Raw genomic sequence first — 20,333 nt, forward strand, 5'->3', positions numbered from 1 at the left:
TGATTACATAGGGCACTTCATTAAAACAGCTAGTGCAGGTACCCCATGAGCACTCAGTAGCTGTTAACTATCATTGTTGTCATACTAACTACTTGAGGATAAAGAAGTTGATTCAGTGTATGTAAAGATTAGTAACCCTGTGGGTAATGCCCAAATAGGTGTCCTTGCCCTGTGACTTTTTCTTGTTCCACTTTTCAGAAACATCAAGGAAATGCCCCGAGGCCTGATCCTAGAGAAAAACCATCTCAGAGTATATCCCTTTATTGCTTTCCTATGGTGAGTAGAATTGCGGAAAATGGAACGTTGCCCATTGGGAACCTGAGTCTATACAAGCCCCCAGTAAATGGCAAAAAAGTAAAAGGTGGAAGCGCCATGAAGCCTGCAGAGGTCATGTAGGCTTTCCTGGTTGAAAACGGAGAACAGTGTGGGGATTCTTGGATCAGGACTTCAGCCATTGCCGTGGGACCTGCAGGCTCCACAGGCTTCATTCAATTTTGTTTGCTCTGTGGTTTGCTGAGACTAGCCTGCTTGACTCAAAGTGCAGAATGCTGACACATTTAGCCTCCAGTGTCCCTTTCTGGATGTAGACCCAGACATTTGGCAGTTACTGTCCCTTTACTCTGCTTAATTCAAATTGGAATGGTGACACCCCAGATTTATTTTTTCTGAGGACCTATGTGGTATATGATATTGGGTTTTGATTGGGAACTTTAGAAACTGACCATGGTGCCATAGTGGAATTCTCACCAATGTCTCGTTTCAAAAAAGGTTAACTCAGATAATCAAGGACATTGTTTTTTGTACAATTGTTCCACGGTGACGTATACATTTAATATTAATTCCCCTTATTAAAGAACATTAATGTGGTATTGTTCTTGCCCCGTCCTTCCTCTTCTTAAGAGAAACAGAAAATTATGATTTATGAGTTTTAGTTTTATCAAAAGATTGGCATTGTAATTCTGGCTGTTCATGTAGTGGTAAATCACCCAAGAAAATTATTGCCTGAGTATGGTAAACACAGCTTTCAGAAATGCAACTAAGGAATTTTTTAAGACATCTTTTAATGGCCCATGTTCTTTAAATACTGTAATATGAGGTGTTCTAATTCATCATGAAAATATAACACACTTGCCATGGCTTAGTATGTTGTATTAGTTTCCTACTGCTGAGTAACAAATTCTCACAAACTCACTGAAACAATGTACACTTGTTACTTCAGACTTTTCGGGTGTTAGTTGGGTCCTCTGCTCAGGGTCTCACCAGGCTATGGTCAAGGCACTTGTCTGGCTTGGTTCTTATCTGGAGGCTCCATTTGGGAAAATGTTATTGGCAGAATCTGTTGTGGGTATACAAATTAGGACCCTGCCTTTAGGACCCTCCAGCTGTCTGTTGGCTGGAGGATGCCCTGAGGTTTGGAGGCCACCCACAAGTCCTAGGGGTCAACAGCCATTCCTAGAGACCATTCTCACTTCTTTGCCATGGGAAGGCCTAGGCTCAATATGGCTACTCACTCCAATCAAGTCAGCAAGGCAGATCTCCCTGGTGCTTCCTAGCACAATGAATACACACACACATACATATGTATCATAGCATGGGCTTGACATTGACATTTGTGACATCCATCATCTTTGTTATACTCTATTGGTTAGAAGCAAGACCCCATGTCTTACCAGCATTCAAGAGGAAAAGGTTCCACAAAGGCACGGATACCAAGAGGTGGGAAGTTAATTGGGGGATTACCTTAGAGTTTGTTCATCACATATACCAAGTAAATTTAGTAAAATATGTACTTCTTGGTAGCTAGTTATGATTTTATTTGGGAGACTTAATGACATTTTACATTTTGAAATTCCACTGAGTGCCACATGACAGCATAGGTTACACTAGGCTTTATGTACGCGAGACAGCATATTTTTAAGTTGAAAACACACTGCTTAGTGTTGTTTTTTGTGCATTTGTGTGAATTGAAAATGATGAATTCAAACACTTGATGGCAGTAGTTACTCATTCAAAATTCGGTCAGCGAAAGCCCTGGTATACAAAACAAGCTATGAGAATATAGGTACTTCATTTTTATATTTATCACGAACACTATATTTAAACTATTCCAGTTTGCCAATATGAGTTACTAGATTTTAGCATTTTTTCAATTGGCTTTCAGAAAGCAAACCTCAGTTAATTAAACGTATAAAAAATTCTGTAGCTAGAAGTTGGATATACCTGATACATTTGGTCAGATAAATAAAATTCAACAAATATTTTTTAGATCCGTCTTTGTAACCAATTAAGTTCTATGGTAAATGAAAAAGAAAAATAAATGGAACATATTTTATGCACTCTCAAGAACTTGCTTTTTGCCACCCTGAAGGTATCCATGCACAGGAAGTTGAAACCACAAGGGGAGGCGCCATCTATTGGTCTTACAGGCTAAATGCAAAGTATTAAGACCAGCTTTCAAAGTGGGTGATGGGCGTTGAGGGCACGAGTTGGGATGAGCACTGGGTGTCGTATGGAAACCAATTTGACAATAAATTTCATATTAAAAAATAGTGAGATGCAAATTACTCATTGCTTTCCCTTGATAATTTGGGAAGTTTGGGGATAGTTGGCATATTGTGAGGCCTATTGTGCATCAAAGAATAACATTGTGGTGCTTTTCTACTTATGACTCCTGGTGTCATTTAAGTAAATTATGAAGAGAAAGTTAACTTTGTAACGAGATAACTACAAAGACAGTTTCTTCAGAATTAAAGAGAAGTAAGGATGGGAATTTTGTACTGGTAATAGTACTATGTGTAGGTATTATTTGTTATCATGCTTTGAAAATATTACTAATCTTTTATTCACTCAAGATTTTCAGAGAATTAACCTGACATACTGTAGTCATGACATCTGAAAAACATGTGTAGTCAGTAATGATTAATTAGGAATTATTAGCATGAAAATGTTTGTTTATAAATAAGTTTAAAGTATGCTGTATTGTGGGGCAACAGAATGAAGTGCCCCCCCCCCCGAAAAATGACCTGTAATAATCGAGAAAAATAAACCTGTGTAGCAATTGAATAAAGAAAAGAAAGTTTATTAAAAACCACAGCATTTAATCAGGGGCCAGTTTTAGAATTAAAGCTTTCAATGAAGAATGTGATGTGTTGGAACTGGCCACTGAAAAATAGGATGCATTTACAAGGAATGCTAAAATGTTATCATCATATTGCATATTCCATATGAAATAAGGAAACATATAATCCATGCTAGATTCATTACTGCATATTTATTATCATTATTATCATTATCTTGCTTTGTTTTATATTAAAAGAATGAAGACATTTTTATAGGTCTCTAAAACCATTATGGGACTTTGGCAACTGTGAAATCCTTAGCTGAGAGCCTAGTTGGTTCATGTAGGATTTCTGACCTGTATAAACTGTGAGATAGTAAGATGCTAATTTTGTGCCAATTTTTTTAAAGCAATAATAGAAAACGAATATAGAGTTGCAAAGTTAGAATTCTACTTTTAGTCTGATTCAGAATCATGTATTGGAGTGTGTCTAAAAAGTCCAAACAAAAGCTCAATTAATTTCTAAACATCAGTGTTTTATAATGATGGCTTGATGGTTATTCTTTTCTAAGGTTTACAACTTGGGGTCTACAAATTATGATTCACAGGGTGCATGATTAATTTTACCCCATATGTCTCAAGCCAATTAATATATTTTTTTAATTATTACAGACATATTGGTATTTATACTTTTAAACTGAAACAAAGAAATGCTTACGCGTCTACTGTGGAAAACATAACAATTCTCTTCAATTGCTGAACTACAGAAGTTCTGGATTTAGCTATACTGTCTATAAATAATGGCATATGATGGATGGTATGAAATAATGAGAAAAATTTCAGAAAATATAGACGAAGAAATATATTTGCCTGAAAGAGATAGTTGAAAATAAAAATATATACTTTAATTTTTTATTTAAAAAATTTTAATGTTTATTTTTGAGAGAGAGAGAGAAAGAGCGTGAGCGGGAGAGGGGCACAGAGAGAGGGAGACACAGAATCCGAAGCAGGCTCCAGGCTCCAGTTTCTGGGCTGTAAGCACAGAGCTCGACCCCATGATCCATGAACTCATGAACCAGGAAGGAGATCATGACCTGAGCCGAAGTCAGACACTTAAACTACTGAGCCACGCAGGCGCCCCAATATATTGTATGTTTTTAATTATTAAAGGTGTACTATTGCCAATTGTCTCTTTCTTTACTTTAATATATTAATTCAGAAATAGTTACGCAAGGGCGCCTGGGTGGCTCAGTCTGTTAAGTGGCCGACTTCAGCTCAGGTCATGATCTCACAGTTCGTGGGTTCGAGCTCTGTGTTGGGCTCTGTGCTAACAGCTCAGAGCCTGGAGCCTACTTTTCAGATTCTGTGTCTCCCTCTCTCTCTACCCCTGCCCCATTCACACTCTGTCTCTCTCTCTCTGTCTCAAAAATCAAATTAAAAAAAAAAACAACATAAGAAACAGATTATGCAATGATGAAGAAGTTTGATATTAAAACATTTTCATGAGGTATAGAGAATTGTGCACTCTCCCACACTGTTGGTGAAAGTATAAATGGGTACAACATCTTTGAAGGCCAATCTAGTAATATTTATTAACATTTAAAATAATATGCTCTTCAACCCAGAATTCCACTTCTATGGCTTTATCCACAGATGTACTCTCACATGTACACAAAATTATTTTTGTTTACATAAGGCTAGTCCTTCCAATTTTAGTGTAAATAAAAGAACATAAAATGTATGCTCATGTAATGGGCTGATACGTGCTTTTCAGAATCAGTAGAGCTGTATGTGCTGATATGGAAAAATCATCGAGAAATATTTTTAAGTGAAAGAAGCAAGGTTTAGAATAGTGATTATTGTAGTTAAAAATCCATGTTTACATGTATAGATGCATATATTATGGTGATATATATGTGTGTGTGGCACCTGAACATGTATATTTGTAATAAAGAGGAGTAACTGCTTATGTACAAGTTTTTGTTTCTTACGGAAACTTTCACAAAAGTGTCAAGAAACGATTGCCTAGTTTGTTCTTGGGAGTGGAACTTGAGGTTTGCAGCTGCAAGGAAAATCACCTTTCATTGTATATTCTTTTGTCATCTTTCACTTTTTAACCATGTGCCTGTGTTATGATCATACATTTCAGAAAGATCAACTTACCTTAGAAAGCATTCCTTAGCTTCTTCCCTAATGTAGCTCTCATATCATCCATTGTCTGTTTTCTAGTTTATAAGCTTTCTTTTGTTCACAGGCATAAAGATATACCAACAGAATGATTCGATAGTTATCTAGTTGTGTTCAAGGGATGAGACAAGCCTAAAGTCTTCCTACTACACCACCATCTTATGAGATATGACAACAAATTTCCATTTAAGCAAGGTTCTAAGATGAGTTGATAGATCTTTAAGGTGATAAAACATTATTATTCAACAACCAAAGCCATGTGTTTTTTTGTTGTTGTTGGATATGATTATTTGTATGTTGCATTATAATGAATATTTGCCCACAAGGCCATTGTAGATTTCAAATACTTTTATTCTCTCTTTGATTTTCTTTAATAAATTTGGAAACAGAAACATGCTTTAGTGGAAAAAAAAAGGAAAAGGAAAGTTTAATTAAAAAATCTAAATCTTGACAATACACCTAAAGTGCTCATTTAAAATTTTTTCTTTATTATGTACTTAACTTGAAACTATATGGGACAGAAATCCTTAAAGCCTGCAAGTTACATGTGATTTTCAAGAATATCTGTGAAATAGATACATATATTTTTTTTTATCATTTGGTTTCACTCTTTCTGTACATCATTTGTTTTTATCCTTGACTTATCTGGTGTTTGCTTAAATTGATAAACTATCATCATATCTTAAAACTTTTAGTTGTATTTTGTGAAATTATATCATTTTTCAGAACACTATTTGAAAGTATCATGCTGAGCTTTTGTTTCCGAAGAGAGCAGTAAGAATTGTTTCGTTATAGCGGGCATCATAATGCTAACCATTATCCGCAATTAGACAAGACTCCCAATAGGCAAACGAGGTAGGCACATGTACGCTTGAGGAGTTTTGCTGAGATTGATAGGGTTTCCATCCAATCGAATATCCTCTAGCGCCTTACGGATATAAGTCAAATTTTTAACGTTGCAGAAAGTATCTTCATGCATCTCCAAAATGTTGTTATTCTAAAAGAGATGATAATAAATTATAGGACAAAATATAACATATGCCTAGTATTGATTAATAACATAGTGCATTTTGCCTCACCCCCATTTTTATTCTTTTGTTCTTTCTCTTATCCAAAAATGCATGTTAGGAATCATTATGCATTGAACACTTTCTAGGCAGTGGGGATTAAATCATTGAAGCACAAAGTAGACATGTGCTTGCCCTAATGGAGCTTACATTTCAGTAATAGAAATGTAAAATAAGAAAGTGAGAAAACAAATTTAAAGAAAATGTTATTTCTAAAAATGATGAGTAGGGAAAAGGAAGGGTGGTCACTGTGGAAAGTTATCTTAAGAGGTAGCAATGGAGCTGAGAATGGAAAGAGCCAAGGTAGGAATATTGCAGGGAGAGAGAACACCATGTTCAATCTGAGTAATTACCATGGAATGTTCAAGAATGGGAAAAAAGTCAAAATGGCTGAAGTCAATAAAGTGAGGGAGAGAGTGAGCAAATCTTAGGGACATAAGCAGGGCCCAGAAATATGTATTTAAAAATAGCTTTATTGGATATATTTTACATAACATAAAATTCATTCACTTTAAGTGTGTGGTTCAGTGTTTTTTTTTTGTTTTGTTTTGTTTTAATTTTTTTAACGTTTATTTATTTTTGAGACAGAGAGAGACAGAGCATGAATGGGGGAGGGTCAGAGAGAGGAAGACACAGAATCTGAAACAGGCTCCAGGCTCTGAGCTGTCAGCACAGAGCCCGACGCGGGGCTCGAACTCACGGACCGTGAGATCATGACCTGAGCCGAAGTCAGCTGTTTAACCGACTGAGCCACCCAGGCACCCCAGTTCAGTGGTTTTTAAGATAGTCACGGAGTTATACAACCATCACCATAATTTAATTTAGAACACTTTAAACATCCCCCCAAATCCCACAGATGTCAGCAATTACTTCCCCCACCCCACCCCACCCCCATTTTTCTCTATCTCTAGCCCCTGATGACTTCTAATCTACTTTTTGTTTTTATGGATGTTCCTACTTTGATATTTTATGTAAATTAAATCACGTAGCATCTTCTGTGACTGGGTTCTCTCATTTCCAATTGTATTTTTAAGATTTATGTATTTTGTACCGTGTATCGACACTTGTTTATTGCCTGATAATATTCCATTGTGTGGACATAACCACATTTTTACCAATTCATCAGCTACAGAAATTTGGATTGTTTATACTTTTGGCTTTTATGAATAATGCTTCTATGAATATTTGCCTACAAGTTTTGTGCTCACAGATGTTTTCAGTTCTCCTGGATATATGCCTGGGAGTTGAACTGTGGGTCATACAGTAACTCTATGTTTAACATTTCAAGGAGGTATTGGACTGTTTTCCAAAGTAGCTGCACCATTTTAGATTCCCACCAACAATGTATGAGTGTTCCAATTTTCTCTGCATCCTAACCAACACTTGTAATTATCTGTCTTTTTTATTTTAGCTGACCAAGTGGATGTCAAGTGGTACCTCATTGTGGTTGAGTTCATTGCTAGTGTATTGAGCAATTGATATTTTATATTGATTTCATCACCTGCCACGTTGCTGAACTCATTTAAGTTCAAATGGTTTAGTGGATTACTTTGACTTTCTGTATAAAAGATCTATGGATCAATTTGGGGATTATTTCCATCTTAATATTAAGTCTTCCAAACAATGAATATGGGCTATCTTTCCTTCATTTAGATCTATTTTTCCTCAGATAAAATTACATACATTGAAGGTATACAGCATAATGTTTTGATACATGTATACATGGTGAAATGATTACCACAATCAAGCTAATTAACGTTTCCATCACCTCATATGGTTACCTTTATGTGTGTTTCTGGTAAGAACACTTAAGATCCACTACTGTCAACAAGTTTCAAGTACACAGTATAGTATTCTTAACTATAGTCACCATGCTGTATTACATTATATCTCCAGAACTTAATACATTCTGAATAACTAAAACTTTTTATTCTTTGACTAACATGTTCCCATATCCCCCAGCTCCCAAGCCCTGGCAACCACCATTCTACTCTCTTCTTTGAAGTTAGACTTTTTTAGATTCTACATGTGACGTCTTATAATATGTGTCTTTCTGTGTCTGACTTATTTCCCTCAGCATAATGTTCTCACCCATGTTGTTGTAAATGGCAGATTTTTTTTTCTTTTTTGAATTTTTTCTTTTTTTTTTTTTTAAGTGTATTTATTTATTTATTTTGAGAGAAAGAGAGAGCGAGCTGGAGGGACAGAGAGAGAGAAAGAGAGAGAATCCCAAGCAGGCTGAGCACTGTCAGCACAGAGTCCGATGCAGGGCTCAAACTCATGAACTGTGAGATCATGACCTGAGCCAAAATCAAGTTGGAGGCTTCACCGACTGAGCCACCCAGGTGCCTGGTGAATTTTTTTTCTTTTTTAAAGAATTAATAATTACCCATTGTATACATATACCAAAATTTCTTTATCCATTCGTCCATTGAGAGACACCTAGGTTGCTTCCATATCTTGACAATTGTTAATAATGCTGCAGTGACCTTGAAAGTGCAGATACCTCTTCGAGATACTGATTTAGTTTCCCTTGAATATATATCTGGAAATGGGATTGCTGGATCATATGGTAGTTCTGTTTAACTTTTTGAAGAACCTCCATACCATTTTCTAGAATGCCTGTACCCCTACATTTGCACCAATAGCAGACAAGGGTTCCCTTTTTTCCACATCCTTGTCAACACTTGTTATCTTTGGTCTTTTTGATAATAGCCATTCAACGAGGTGACATTTCACTGTGGCTTTGATTTGCATTTCCCTTATGATTAGTGATGTTGAGCATCTTTGCATATACCTGTTGGCTATTTGTATGTTTCCTTTTAAGAAATGCCTATTTAGGTACTTGGCCAATATAGTCGATATTTTATTGAGTTGTTTGAGTTGTGCATATATTTTGGATACTAACCCCTTATCAGATGTATAGTTTGTAGATATCTTCTTTCATTCTATAGATCATCTCCTCTCTCTGTTGATTATTTCCTTTGCTGTGCAGAAGTCTTTCAACAATATGTGTTCCATCTATATATCTTGTACTTTTTGTGTGAAAATTATTCTTAGGTGCTTTATTATTTTGTGACTAATATAAAATGGAATTGTTTTCTTAATTTCATTTTCAAATTGTTCATTTATAGTGTATACATATACAATTAATATTTGTATATTGATTTTGTTACCTACTACCTTGCTTAAATCATTTATTGGATTTCTTTTTTAACTCATTGTTAATTAAGGAAAATGTTAAATGTCCACATATTTGTAAATTTTCCCGATTTCCTTTGTTATTGATTTCTATTTTAATTCCATTATACCCAGATGTACTTTGCATAATTTCAATTCTTTTCAATTTGTTGTGGCCAGTTTTGTGGCCTACCATATGATCTATCCTGGGAAATGTTCGTTGAACACTTGAGAACCATGTGTATTTTGCTGTTGTTGGGTAGAATGTTCTGTAGGTGACTGTTAAGTCTGGTTGATTTATAGTGCTGCTAAGATCTTCTTGAACTGTTTCCTAGTTGATCTTATGACAGGCATTCTACCCATTATTAAAAGTGAAGTATTGAAGATCCAACTTCTTGTTGAATTGTCTATTTCTACCTTCACTTCTATTCATGCTTCACACAATTTGAGGCATACTGTTTATAATCGTTATTATAATAACGTAATAATGATTAATAATAATATATAGGAATATATAATTATACATTGTTAGGTGCATATATGTTGATAATCATTTTATCATTCTGTTGAATTGACCCTCTTCTCATTGCAAAGTGTCCATCAGGAATAACAGATTTAGTGCCTATGTGCTATACTATTTTCTTTGATAGGTAATAGGTACCTGCTGTTAATAATAATTGTGCCTCACATGTAAGAACTTACCGTGTTCCTATAACTGTGGTGCAAGGAGGTTCAGCTATTTTATCCAATCTTTAGATAGTGTTGGGAGTAGAATTTCATCCTGGGGAATCTGCTTTTGCCAGAGCCTTCATTCTTAATTACTATATCTATATCTATATCTATATCTATATCTGTATCTATATCTATATCTATATATTTGGCAAACATTTGAAATGAGTCAAAATTGGAGATTTTTATATAAGCATTAAAAATAAATACAAATTGAAAACAATGTAAATTAAAATAGCTAGGCGTGCGTAGGTGGCTCTCTTCAAGGGTCTGACTTCAGCTCAGGTCAAGATCTCGTGGTTCGTGGGTTTGAGCCTTGCATTGGGCTCTACCCTGGTAGTGTGAAACCTGCTTTGGATTCTCTCTCTCCCTGTCTCTCTGTCTCTTCCCCACTTGCATCCTCTGTCTCTCAAGAAAAAAAAAAAAACTTAAAGAAAAACAGCTATATACTGCATGTTGATACGGTGGTCATAAGAAGAGAAATGTTTTAAAGGGTGCACTTAATGATGCCCTTTTAAACCTTAGAGTAGGGTATGTGAAGCCAATTACTTTTTATTTTTTAATGTCATATTGTATATACAAATCCATTGTGTTTGCAACATCAGAGACCCATTTACTTTGTAGGGTCAGTATTATCACAGACAACAGTAATAATCTCTTAATCCAGAGAGATGGAAGTCTATCATCCCTCAGCAGATAGGAATGTCCTAGGATTGAATTTAATTCAATACATAAAACCTAAAATCAAAAGCTAAAATTGACATTTTTTTTCCTCCTGAAAGCCAGAAATTAAATTAAAAATTTCTTTCTGCCTTTTTCTCTTCCATTTCCAATTCTCACACATTTCTTCAGGAGATAAAGGTTTTGATTTTTTTTTTCAAAAGTAATTTCATGTGCCAGAAAGGTGTATTAGGATTTAATAAAGACTGAAAATCTTTAGAGACTATGGTTATCAGAAATAAATCAGTATAGACAGAAGCATGAATATACAAAGACCTTGCACTCAGATAGAGAGTGAGAGAGTGAATAAAGGGAGAAGAAGAAGAAAAATGGTGACTGTGTGTCAACAGGACATTATAAACAGTTTTTGCATCCCAGCTTCCTCCTCTTTGCTTTTGTTTTCCATGGAGCTATTGAGCATGCCTTACTAGTAGAAGCTTACCTGGAGGTGAAGGGCCCGTAGGTTTTCTGGGAGTGGCAGAGGGATGTGGTCCAAATTGTTATCGGTGAGGTAGAGATGATGGAGATCATACATATCCTGTAAACATTCCAAATGTAGGGACTTAGTGGAAATTAGCGGTGCCACAGTTGTATTTTCCATTCCCTGTTCTTTCAACTACTTGTAAAATGCCCGTCCAGGTCTCGTTTTGCAAGGGTGAAGCAGATCAGTTCTCTAGTTGCTAGACAATTCAAATGAGTTTTGTAAGAATTAACTGTAAGCAAATCTTTCTTGATGAAAGCGTAAAGTGTTTCTGGATCTGTAGGAAGAACCTTGCTTTGTGCACTCTAAGTTCTTCAGTTTAAGCAAGGCAGTGTCTTCCCATGGAAGATCTTCTGCAATAGGGTTTTGAAGGTTTGGGTAAGGCGTAGGAAGAAGGTCCTTTATTTTTTATGGATAGAGAAAAGAGTTTCTCTCCAACAATATCCTATTCTTTCTAGTTCAAATAACAGGAAAAGGGCAGCGTAACAAGATAAAAAACAAAAAACAAAAAACATTTAGACAATAAGAGGTCTACTCTAGCCAAATACTACAGAATAAACCGTGACTCACCATCACCCATGCCAACAAAAGCTGAATGGGGAGACTGAACTTTGACCCTTGGCAGACTACATACAATAAGGTGTCCTAACTCCAATGCCTACCAGGGTAATGTTATGGGAGAGCTAGTGGAGAAATGGAACTTTTGCCATTGCTTAGTGCTAATGGGTCCACATAGCTCTCTGTACTCTCCCTGGGAATAACATGGTGTCTCTTCAAATAGTATTTTAAATTTGTTTGGCATAGATTTAGAAGAGCAGCTTGAACAAAGAAAGGGTAAGAAAGCTGGATGGTGAGTGTTCTCATACTCTATGCTGTTATTCTAGCCTCAGACTTGCTTCTTTCATTTAGAAAATAAAATTTCTAAGATTAACTGAATCCACCCTTTTTACAAGGTGATTTAGAAGACTTCTCTATTAAACGCACCTCCCTCACCCTGCACAAGTAGTTATCCTTTAAACCATGTAAAATATTCACCTTGAGCGGAGTTCCTGGGAAATACAAATTGTCTGGCTTACACCATTTCTAGGTGCGCCTTGTAGACTGGTGTTCCAGAGAGCCACCAACTCCTTATTCTTACTCTGCTTTCTGTTCTTGTTGTTTGACTAGCCTCAGAACTTACCAGAACACAATATTTCCCCAAAACTTGATAAGTAGTACTTAGAGGTTTTGTTTGTTTGTTTTTTGTTTTGTTTTGTTTTTAGTAGTTAAAAGTCTCATAAAATTGAGACTTTCCTTATGGAAATAAAAAAGCTAGTCAATTACAGCAAATGAGGTGGAAAGATTAAAGTCTTCCATATCCAAACTTAAAACTCACTTTAAATGCTTCTTGCTTTATTCCTTTCCTCCCCAGCCTATTGTTGCTAATATCAATAAATGTCAAAGTGTTTGGCAATTCTGGGAGCTGCCTTATTTTGTTGTCACGCAGGATAAGCTCTCGGAGTTGAGGTAGCTTTCTGAATGCATCCTCATCAATCTCAGATATTAGATTTGACGTCAGATCAATTCTTTTTAAGTCATCTAGAAGGAAAAATGAAAGAAGTAGTTAAATAGTGTTGAATATGTTGTGCTCACATAAAAATATGAGTATAAATTAACAATGAATTTAATTATCAGCGGACAATTAATAAAATAATTATTTCTAACTACATACAAATTTAATTGCTTCCACTCAGTGCTATACATATTTTTTATGCACTTATAAGTAAGCATAACTTTAGGGGTGCCTGGGTGGCTCAGTCGGTTAAGCTGCGGCTTTGGCTCAGGTCATGATCTTGTGGTTTGTGAGTTCCAGTCCCGCATCAGGCTCTGTACTGACAGCTCAGAGCCTGGATCCTGCTTTGGATTCTGTGTCTCACTCTCTCTTTCTGCCCCTCCCTGACTTGCACTCTGTCCTCTCTCTCTCTCTCTTTCAAAACTAAATAAACATTAAAAAAATTAAAAAAAAAGAAAGCATAACTTTAACAAAAGTATTGACACATTATATTTAAGATAACTTGTGCTTTCCCTATATTCTTCATAAGCTTTGTCTAGATTTTACTATTTAAAAGGTTTTCCTCACTGATGCCAGATTGCTGTATTTTCTAATAGTCATAGATACATTAGCATTAAAATACAAAGGCATTAAAAAGAAATTCTCAAATGATCAAACCACTTTATAAAGACACTTTATAAAACACTTTGTAAAGTTTTGTAAAAACTTTTCTAACTTGCCAAAATTATTAAGTTAGAATGTAGGCTTTTATGCATGAATCATAAAGCAACTGTGCTTTAATGGGAATCTATTCAAACAACCCAAATCCTAGTAAATATATGACCATGACATTTTACTCAATGTCATAACATGATAATGAATTTTAGCCTATAAAATATACACACTTATGATTCTATTTCTTGAAAATAGCTCATTTGAAAATATCAACTATATAGTTTCATAATGACCTTTAATTCTTCATCATTTTTAATATAATTAAAAATACCTTCAAATATTTAAATAAGGAAAGAGTTGTTTATGGGCCAATTTTCATATCCAAGGTTGATTTTTAGTACCAACATTTTATAGTGCAAAAATTTTGGAAAAGTCTGTAAAGAAGAAATGGTATTAATGCTGTCATCCATACTTAGGCTTGCAAAATCGTTTTTGTTGATCTTTTTAATTCTGTTGAAGCGGGAATAGAAATAAGCGGTGTTCTTGGGCAGCGGTGGAATAGCATCAAGTTCATGGTCATCACAGTATACGGTGGTACTTATACATGTACACAGAAGGCAGGTTGGAAAGTCTACAAGGTAGAGGCAAATAATTATGTGTCAGTAACAAAAGCAATTTCCAAGAAATAATGTGATTAGATGTTTGTTAAATAATAGTAGGGTCTCATATAGACTACCCTGGGATATTTCATATTTTACCACATAGTTTTCTATAAATAGAAATTAAAGTCAAACGTACCAAGGAAAGCTGCCATGACAATTAGTATATTCTTTGTAATGTTGTAAATTTTATTTCAAATTACTGAGTGGATAAAGTGTGGTTGTTGCTTTTATGCTTATTAGAAATTCTCTTTTCGAATGTAAATAGTAAGACTGGTTTTCATAAAGTTAAAACATCACACATAATATTTTTATTAAGTCTTTGGTTTAATAATTAAACACCTCACTGAAACAAAATCTGCTTCAAGAAAAATGACAGAGTAATGATCATTAATATTAATTCATTCAATATATTTATTGAATTCTTTCTATGTAAATGACACTATGCTAGCTGGTGAAATAGTGAGGAGCACGAGGAGACACAGTTCTATTTTATGATCTTCTATGTAAGATCATATATGTTTAATTTCCCTGCTGAAAACTTTCTGCTGGATACTTACGTTTCCCTCTATTGTGTGCGTATCTGCATGTTTTTATTTGTAGAGTGCTCTACTACTCCTTAGAATGTTAGCTATGTGGTAAGAATATAGTCATTTGAAGTATTGGCTTAGGATGTTAATCACACAAATAAATAAAATGGTAACTGTGAAAAATGTCATGAAATATATGAGCATAAAATAGGGGAATCTGACTCAGTCTGACAGTCATGGTTCTCTGAGGAGGTGATAACTGAGTTGAGATCTGCAAGAACAGAAGGAGTTAACCATCCAAGTGGGAGGAAAGAGTACCCAGGCAGAGGAAGCAGCATTTGCAAAGGACCTTCACTTTGGAGGGACTAAAAGATGGTCCATGTGTCTATAGCACAGACAGCATTGAAATGTATGGGGCAGACCATGCAGAAGCTTTATAGGCTGTGCTATTACAGGTTTTGTTCTTTATCCTAAGGATGGGCAAGTTATTACATGATCAGATTGGCACAGATTAAGAAAACACTCTGCTTGAAGTTGTCGTAGAAGACTGAGGGAGGGCAAGTGGACAGAGTGGAGATGACTTGCTGTCTAGATAAAAGATGATAGTTGCTTGGTTGGGGTCATGGTGACATGTTGAAAAGGCAACATATGCAAAAGGTATTTGTGAAGCTGCGTTATGTCTCAACATATTGATCTATATTTCTCTATCACATGTGCACACACACACACACACACATACACACACCCCTCCTTCACTCTCTGTTTAGTGGTCATGTAGAGGACAGTGAGCTTCAAAGGAAGATAGAAATGCAATGACCAGAAGGAAAGGAGCAAGATAAGATGGGGAGATATTATGGAGGCCAAATGGAGAGAGAGAGTTTAAAGGAAAAGGGAATAGAAAACATTCTAAAGCTGCTGAGATGTCAGGTAATTTAAGGACTGAAAATGTCTTTTGGGTTAGTTACTGTGGTGGTTATATACAACTTCAGTAAGAGCTACAGAGTGATGGGGCTAGAAGCCAGATTAACAGCCAATTGAGGAGGGAGTTGAGGGTGAGGAAGTAGTTACAGCAGATATAGACAATGCTAGTGAGATGTTTAACTGTGAAGGAGGAAAGAGAGATGGTGATAAGTATAAGCAAATATATATGCAGTGTGTAAATTGACTGAAGCAGGAGAAATTTGTAGAAAGAGATCCAAAGTAGAATTTGAAGATCAAAAGGATCCTGAGAGGGCGGTAAGACATGGACTCAAAGCCACAGTGGGCAAGATCGCATCCTGTATTTGAGAGGACAGACAGTCTATCTGTTGTGAAAGGAGGACAGGGAGATAAGGTGCGTGCATGTCCATGTAGGTAAAGATTACATCTCAAAACAGAAAGACCAAGAGCTGCTCACCAGAAGATTGCATTTTCTCTGTTGAGCAAGAGGCTTGGCTCTCTGATGAGCTTGAAGAAAAAAGGGAGGAGTAGGAGAAGGGTGGTTAAGATGTGAGATGAATGGAGAATGTGAAATAGCCATGAGCGAAACTAGACGAAAGTGATGGGAAGAGCTTCCTTGCAATCGCTCAGTGATCAGTTCATCCCAGTTTAGCTGGGACTTTCCTGGTGTTAGCCTTGAAACCCCCCCACTATGGGACGCCTCACTCCCAGGCAGACCCGGACATTTGGTTGCCTTCGCGGAGGGATCTACTTGTGGTTTGTGATCAAGAATTATTAGTGCACCTACTAAGGTCTTATTGTTATCATTAAGTAGGGAAATTATTTACAATAACAGCTCTGGGAATGAAAACTATTTTAGGAATGGAAATCTAGGAAAGAAAATTTAAGGGGAACTATAAAATATTGAACACTTGCTAATTTTCAATTCATTATAAATTAATATTTACCACATATATATCTTTTTAAAATAAGTATTTGATTCTTCTATATTTTCATTGCCTTGCTAATTTAGCAGTAATTGTTTAAGGTAATTTATATATATTCACACCAGTTACATTTTAATTCTAACTTTTCCACTCATAACCCAAGCCTATTTTATATGGCTTCAGAAAATTATTTTTAGAAATTTGTATTCATAGTAAAAAAAATGATATTTTGATTATTAATGCTCTAAATAGTTCCTGCCAAGCTATTTAGCTATGATGCATGTATAAGATTTAAATTTAATTTTAAAGTTTAGAATTTCTGGTGCTGATTTTTCTGTGGAAATTAAAATGTGAATTAAAATTTTAACTTCATCGCTTCTCAGCCTTTTGGCTAAGGTCAAGTGTAAAATTTTAACTTCATTACTCACCCTCAGACTACTTTGCAGATAACTTTTTTTTTTCTAAAACCATAGATTTTTTTTATGGGTTCAAACCTGACACTATTGAGCCATAATTTCAAAAACTAAACACAATTTTCAAAATCCAAAGCTTTAAAAGATTGGGTGTTATGTTTTTCTGTTGTTCCTGGCTTGGCTGAAAGACCTGAGTATAGGTAACAGTGCCAGATCAGTCAACTTCTGACGGATCTGAAATAACTTAAAAGTGAGTAATGTTCTATATATGTTTAATTTCCCGGCTGAAAACTTTCTGCTGGATACTTACATTTCCCTCTGTCGTGTGCGTATCTGCATGTTTTTATTTGTAGAGTGCTCTACTACTCCTTAGAATGTTAGCTATGTGGTAAGAATATAATGTATTCATTTGAAGTATTGGCTTAGGATATAGGGGTCGCTATTTGCATTTCAGCACAGCTAAATACCACAGCCATGATCTTGCACAACTTTATCCTATGTTGGAGTTTTAGTTGTCCTATTTGTAAAGTGGAAATAATAATACGTAGTACAGAGTATCATTCTGACTCTTCAAAGGGTTAATATACATAAAATGTTTTAGCGGTTGGCGTATAGGCAGCATTTTACAAAAGACAATCTTTTACATCACTTACTGGTGAACAGTTAAAACCCGGCAGAGGCAGAGAGTAGGTTGGTGCCTACCAGGGGCTGGGGAGTTGTTGCTCAACACATGTAAATTTTCGCTTATGCAAAATAAGTCAGCTGTTGAGGTCTGCTGTACAACATAATGCCCATAGTTAGCAAACCTGTATTGTACACTGAAATATTTGTTGAGAATTTTAAAAAATAAGCTCTTTTATCAATAGTGGAGTAACGAGAATAACATTTATTATGTTACTGAGGGTCAGGCACTAAATTCATTCATTCAATTCTTACAACAACTCTATGAAGAAAGTTGTATTATTTGTTATCCCACATTTTGGATGAGGAAACTAAGGCAAAATATAGCGAATGTCTTGCTCAAGACTGTGTACCCAGCAAGTCCCAAAGCTGGGATTTGAATGTGCTCCCCTGCTTTCTCTCTCAGTATGTTCTGTACAGCCTTTTGTCATATTACCTATTACACATTATTGCCTCTCCATTTGTTTACACGTCTGTCTCCCTGTACTAGACAAAAATATTCACGAAATCAGCAGTCCATTTTAAGATAAGTTTCGTAGCTCCAGACGTTTCAGTCCAGAGACACTCTCTGTACTAAATAAACCTTTGCAATGGGAACTCTGCTCATTTTTGTACACCCCCTCACTATGCCATTCTCTGTGTGTGAAACTATTCTGGTGTGAGTCCACTTGAGTGCCTCCAGGGGTGACACGGACGAATTCTAACAAGAAACATAGATCATAGAATCACATCTAGCCTCAGGAACTCCTAACGGCCGTGGCTTAGGTCACCCTCAGGCTGTACAAGATGGAGTTCAGGGCTATGGAATGCGTTCCTCTCTGCTGCTCCCTAGGACTGAGTGAGAGAAGAAGACTGTTCCAATAAGTACACAGACAAGAATCGGAACAGGCTTGCTTTAAACTCAGTGTGTGACACTAACAGCTGCGTGATCTCCGACAAGTTCCTACCATTTTTGAGCTATTAACAATGAAAAGATTAATCCTCACACCTTTACACTCAGGTGGTGGTAGTCAAGTGAGAGAATGTGAAATGCTGAGCCTTATGGCCCACAGGTAGTATGTGCCCAGTCAATGTAAAATATTAGTATTATTGCCGTCAACCCAATCAGCTGTCATTACCTTATCACCCTGAACTGCTGTGGCCTCATCTGTCAGACATCGATTCTCATCTTGCTAACAGTATACTCTTTGTTCTAGAAATGCATTCCACCACAAAGATTTTGAGTAACGATGCTAGGCGAATGTTTTCATCCCCAGATTTGGTTATTTGATCATTTCTATCATGACAAAGCTTATTTAATTATTAAATTAATTATCAAAACTGCTTTTTATGAATTATTAAAACTCCTTTATATTTGAATGCAAAATACATATCTCCTGCCTCAAACCTAGCCTGTAGCAAAACTTTCTCTGTGAGTCATGTGGACTGCCTATGGCCTTAGAGCTTGACGGTGTTGCGGTATGACCAAGTGGACTTCATTCACATCAGCTTTGATGGACCTGACCTTCATTGGTGTGTGGGCCCAGAACCCCAGTGAACTCAGGCTCCTGTGGGGAAGAGCCATCGATAAGTCTAGGGGTGGACTCCTCCTCCTCTTCTTCAGCCTCCTCTGGCTGTGGGGGTGGGGTGAGAAGCTCTCTGTTCCCAGAAGGCATCACTGTGGCTATTTCAATCTGGAAAAGAAACAAAATTTCACCAGGAAGCCTCAACCCCCCTGTGTGGTAGGGACACAAATTTTAAATGTATTCATTTTTTTTTTTTTTGCCACAAGAGGGCACTGGTGTTCTGAAGTTCAACACTACAGGACAGCTTGCCAGGGAGGGCACATGTGGTTCCAGTTATTGTTATTGTTGGGTTTAATTAATTTTGTTTCTCAAATCTTAGTAATAATTTCCAATGCCCATGTTTTTTTTGGGGGGGGGGTGATTATCTTGCTCTTTAAAACATTCTTATATGATTATTTATTTTTTAAAAACCTCATTTATTGTTTTATAAATACATAGCATTGCAAGAATGCATTATTGTTGTGGAAGATTTAAATTAATCCAGGAGTGTGCAGAATAAAATCCCAAAGTCCCCTTCACCCTGAAACCCTGATTCCACTCTGCTTGAAGATAATCACTATTAAGAAATTAATGTGTATGCTCCGGTCCTTTTCATCCTTAGTTTCCTCGATTCAAACATTCTGTTTCTTTACAATTTACACTTCCAGTAGTTTTACCGAGAAGTATCCTTTCTACTAAAATGAAAAAAATATGTATGCATATATGAAAACGATATGATTTTATCATGTGCAATTTCTCATATACTTTCAATTTTAATTTGAGTAACAAGTATTACCAACAATATTTGGGTTTGTTAAAATTGGCCTTTGTGAGAGTTTTGACAATAGAAGGCATCTGTTAAAATTGAAAAAAAAATACTCAAATATTTTTTCAGAGATTATATTTTAGATTATACATGGTGTTCTTTTCTTGCATATTTTAGGTAATGAGTTACTACTGCTTTTAAGAACACTATTTGCATTTAGAATAACTGCTTACTCTCAAATCCCTCC

At 35.9% G+C, this 20,333-nt stretch overlaps 1 protein-coding gene across 1 annotated transcript in view; it reads right to left on the reverse strand.

The window, feature by feature from the left end:
• Positions 1-3,256: 3,256 nt before the first annotated feature.
• EPYC (epiphycan) overlaps positions 3,257-20,333 on the reverse strand; it is a 38,181-nt gene continuing 21,104 nt past the window's right edge. Inside the window, exons 3-7 of the mRNA XM_060656799.3 lie at positions 19,281-19,449; positions 14,101-14,259; positions 12,798-13,000; positions 11,384-11,479; positions 3,257-6,242 (exon numbers count right to left, since the gene is read on the reverse strand). Coding sequence (XP_060512782.1) covers positions 6,072-6,242; positions 11,384-11,479; positions 12,798-13,000; positions 14,101-14,259; positions 19,281-19,449 — 798 coding nt within the window. The 3' untranslated portion in view covers positions 3,257-6,071. The remainder of the gene's footprint in view (positions 6,243-11,383; positions 11,480-12,797; positions 13,001-14,100; positions 14,260-19,280; positions 19,450-20,333) is intronic.

This window comes from Panthera onca, chromosome B4 (assembly GCF_046562875.1).
Source record: "Panthera onca isolate mPanOnc1 chromosome B4, mPanOnc1 haplotype 2, whole genome shotgun sequence".
In the NCBI taxonomy this organism is placed as follows: domain Eukaryota; kingdom Metazoa; phylum Chordata; class Mammalia; order Carnivora; family Felidae; genus Panthera; species Panthera onca.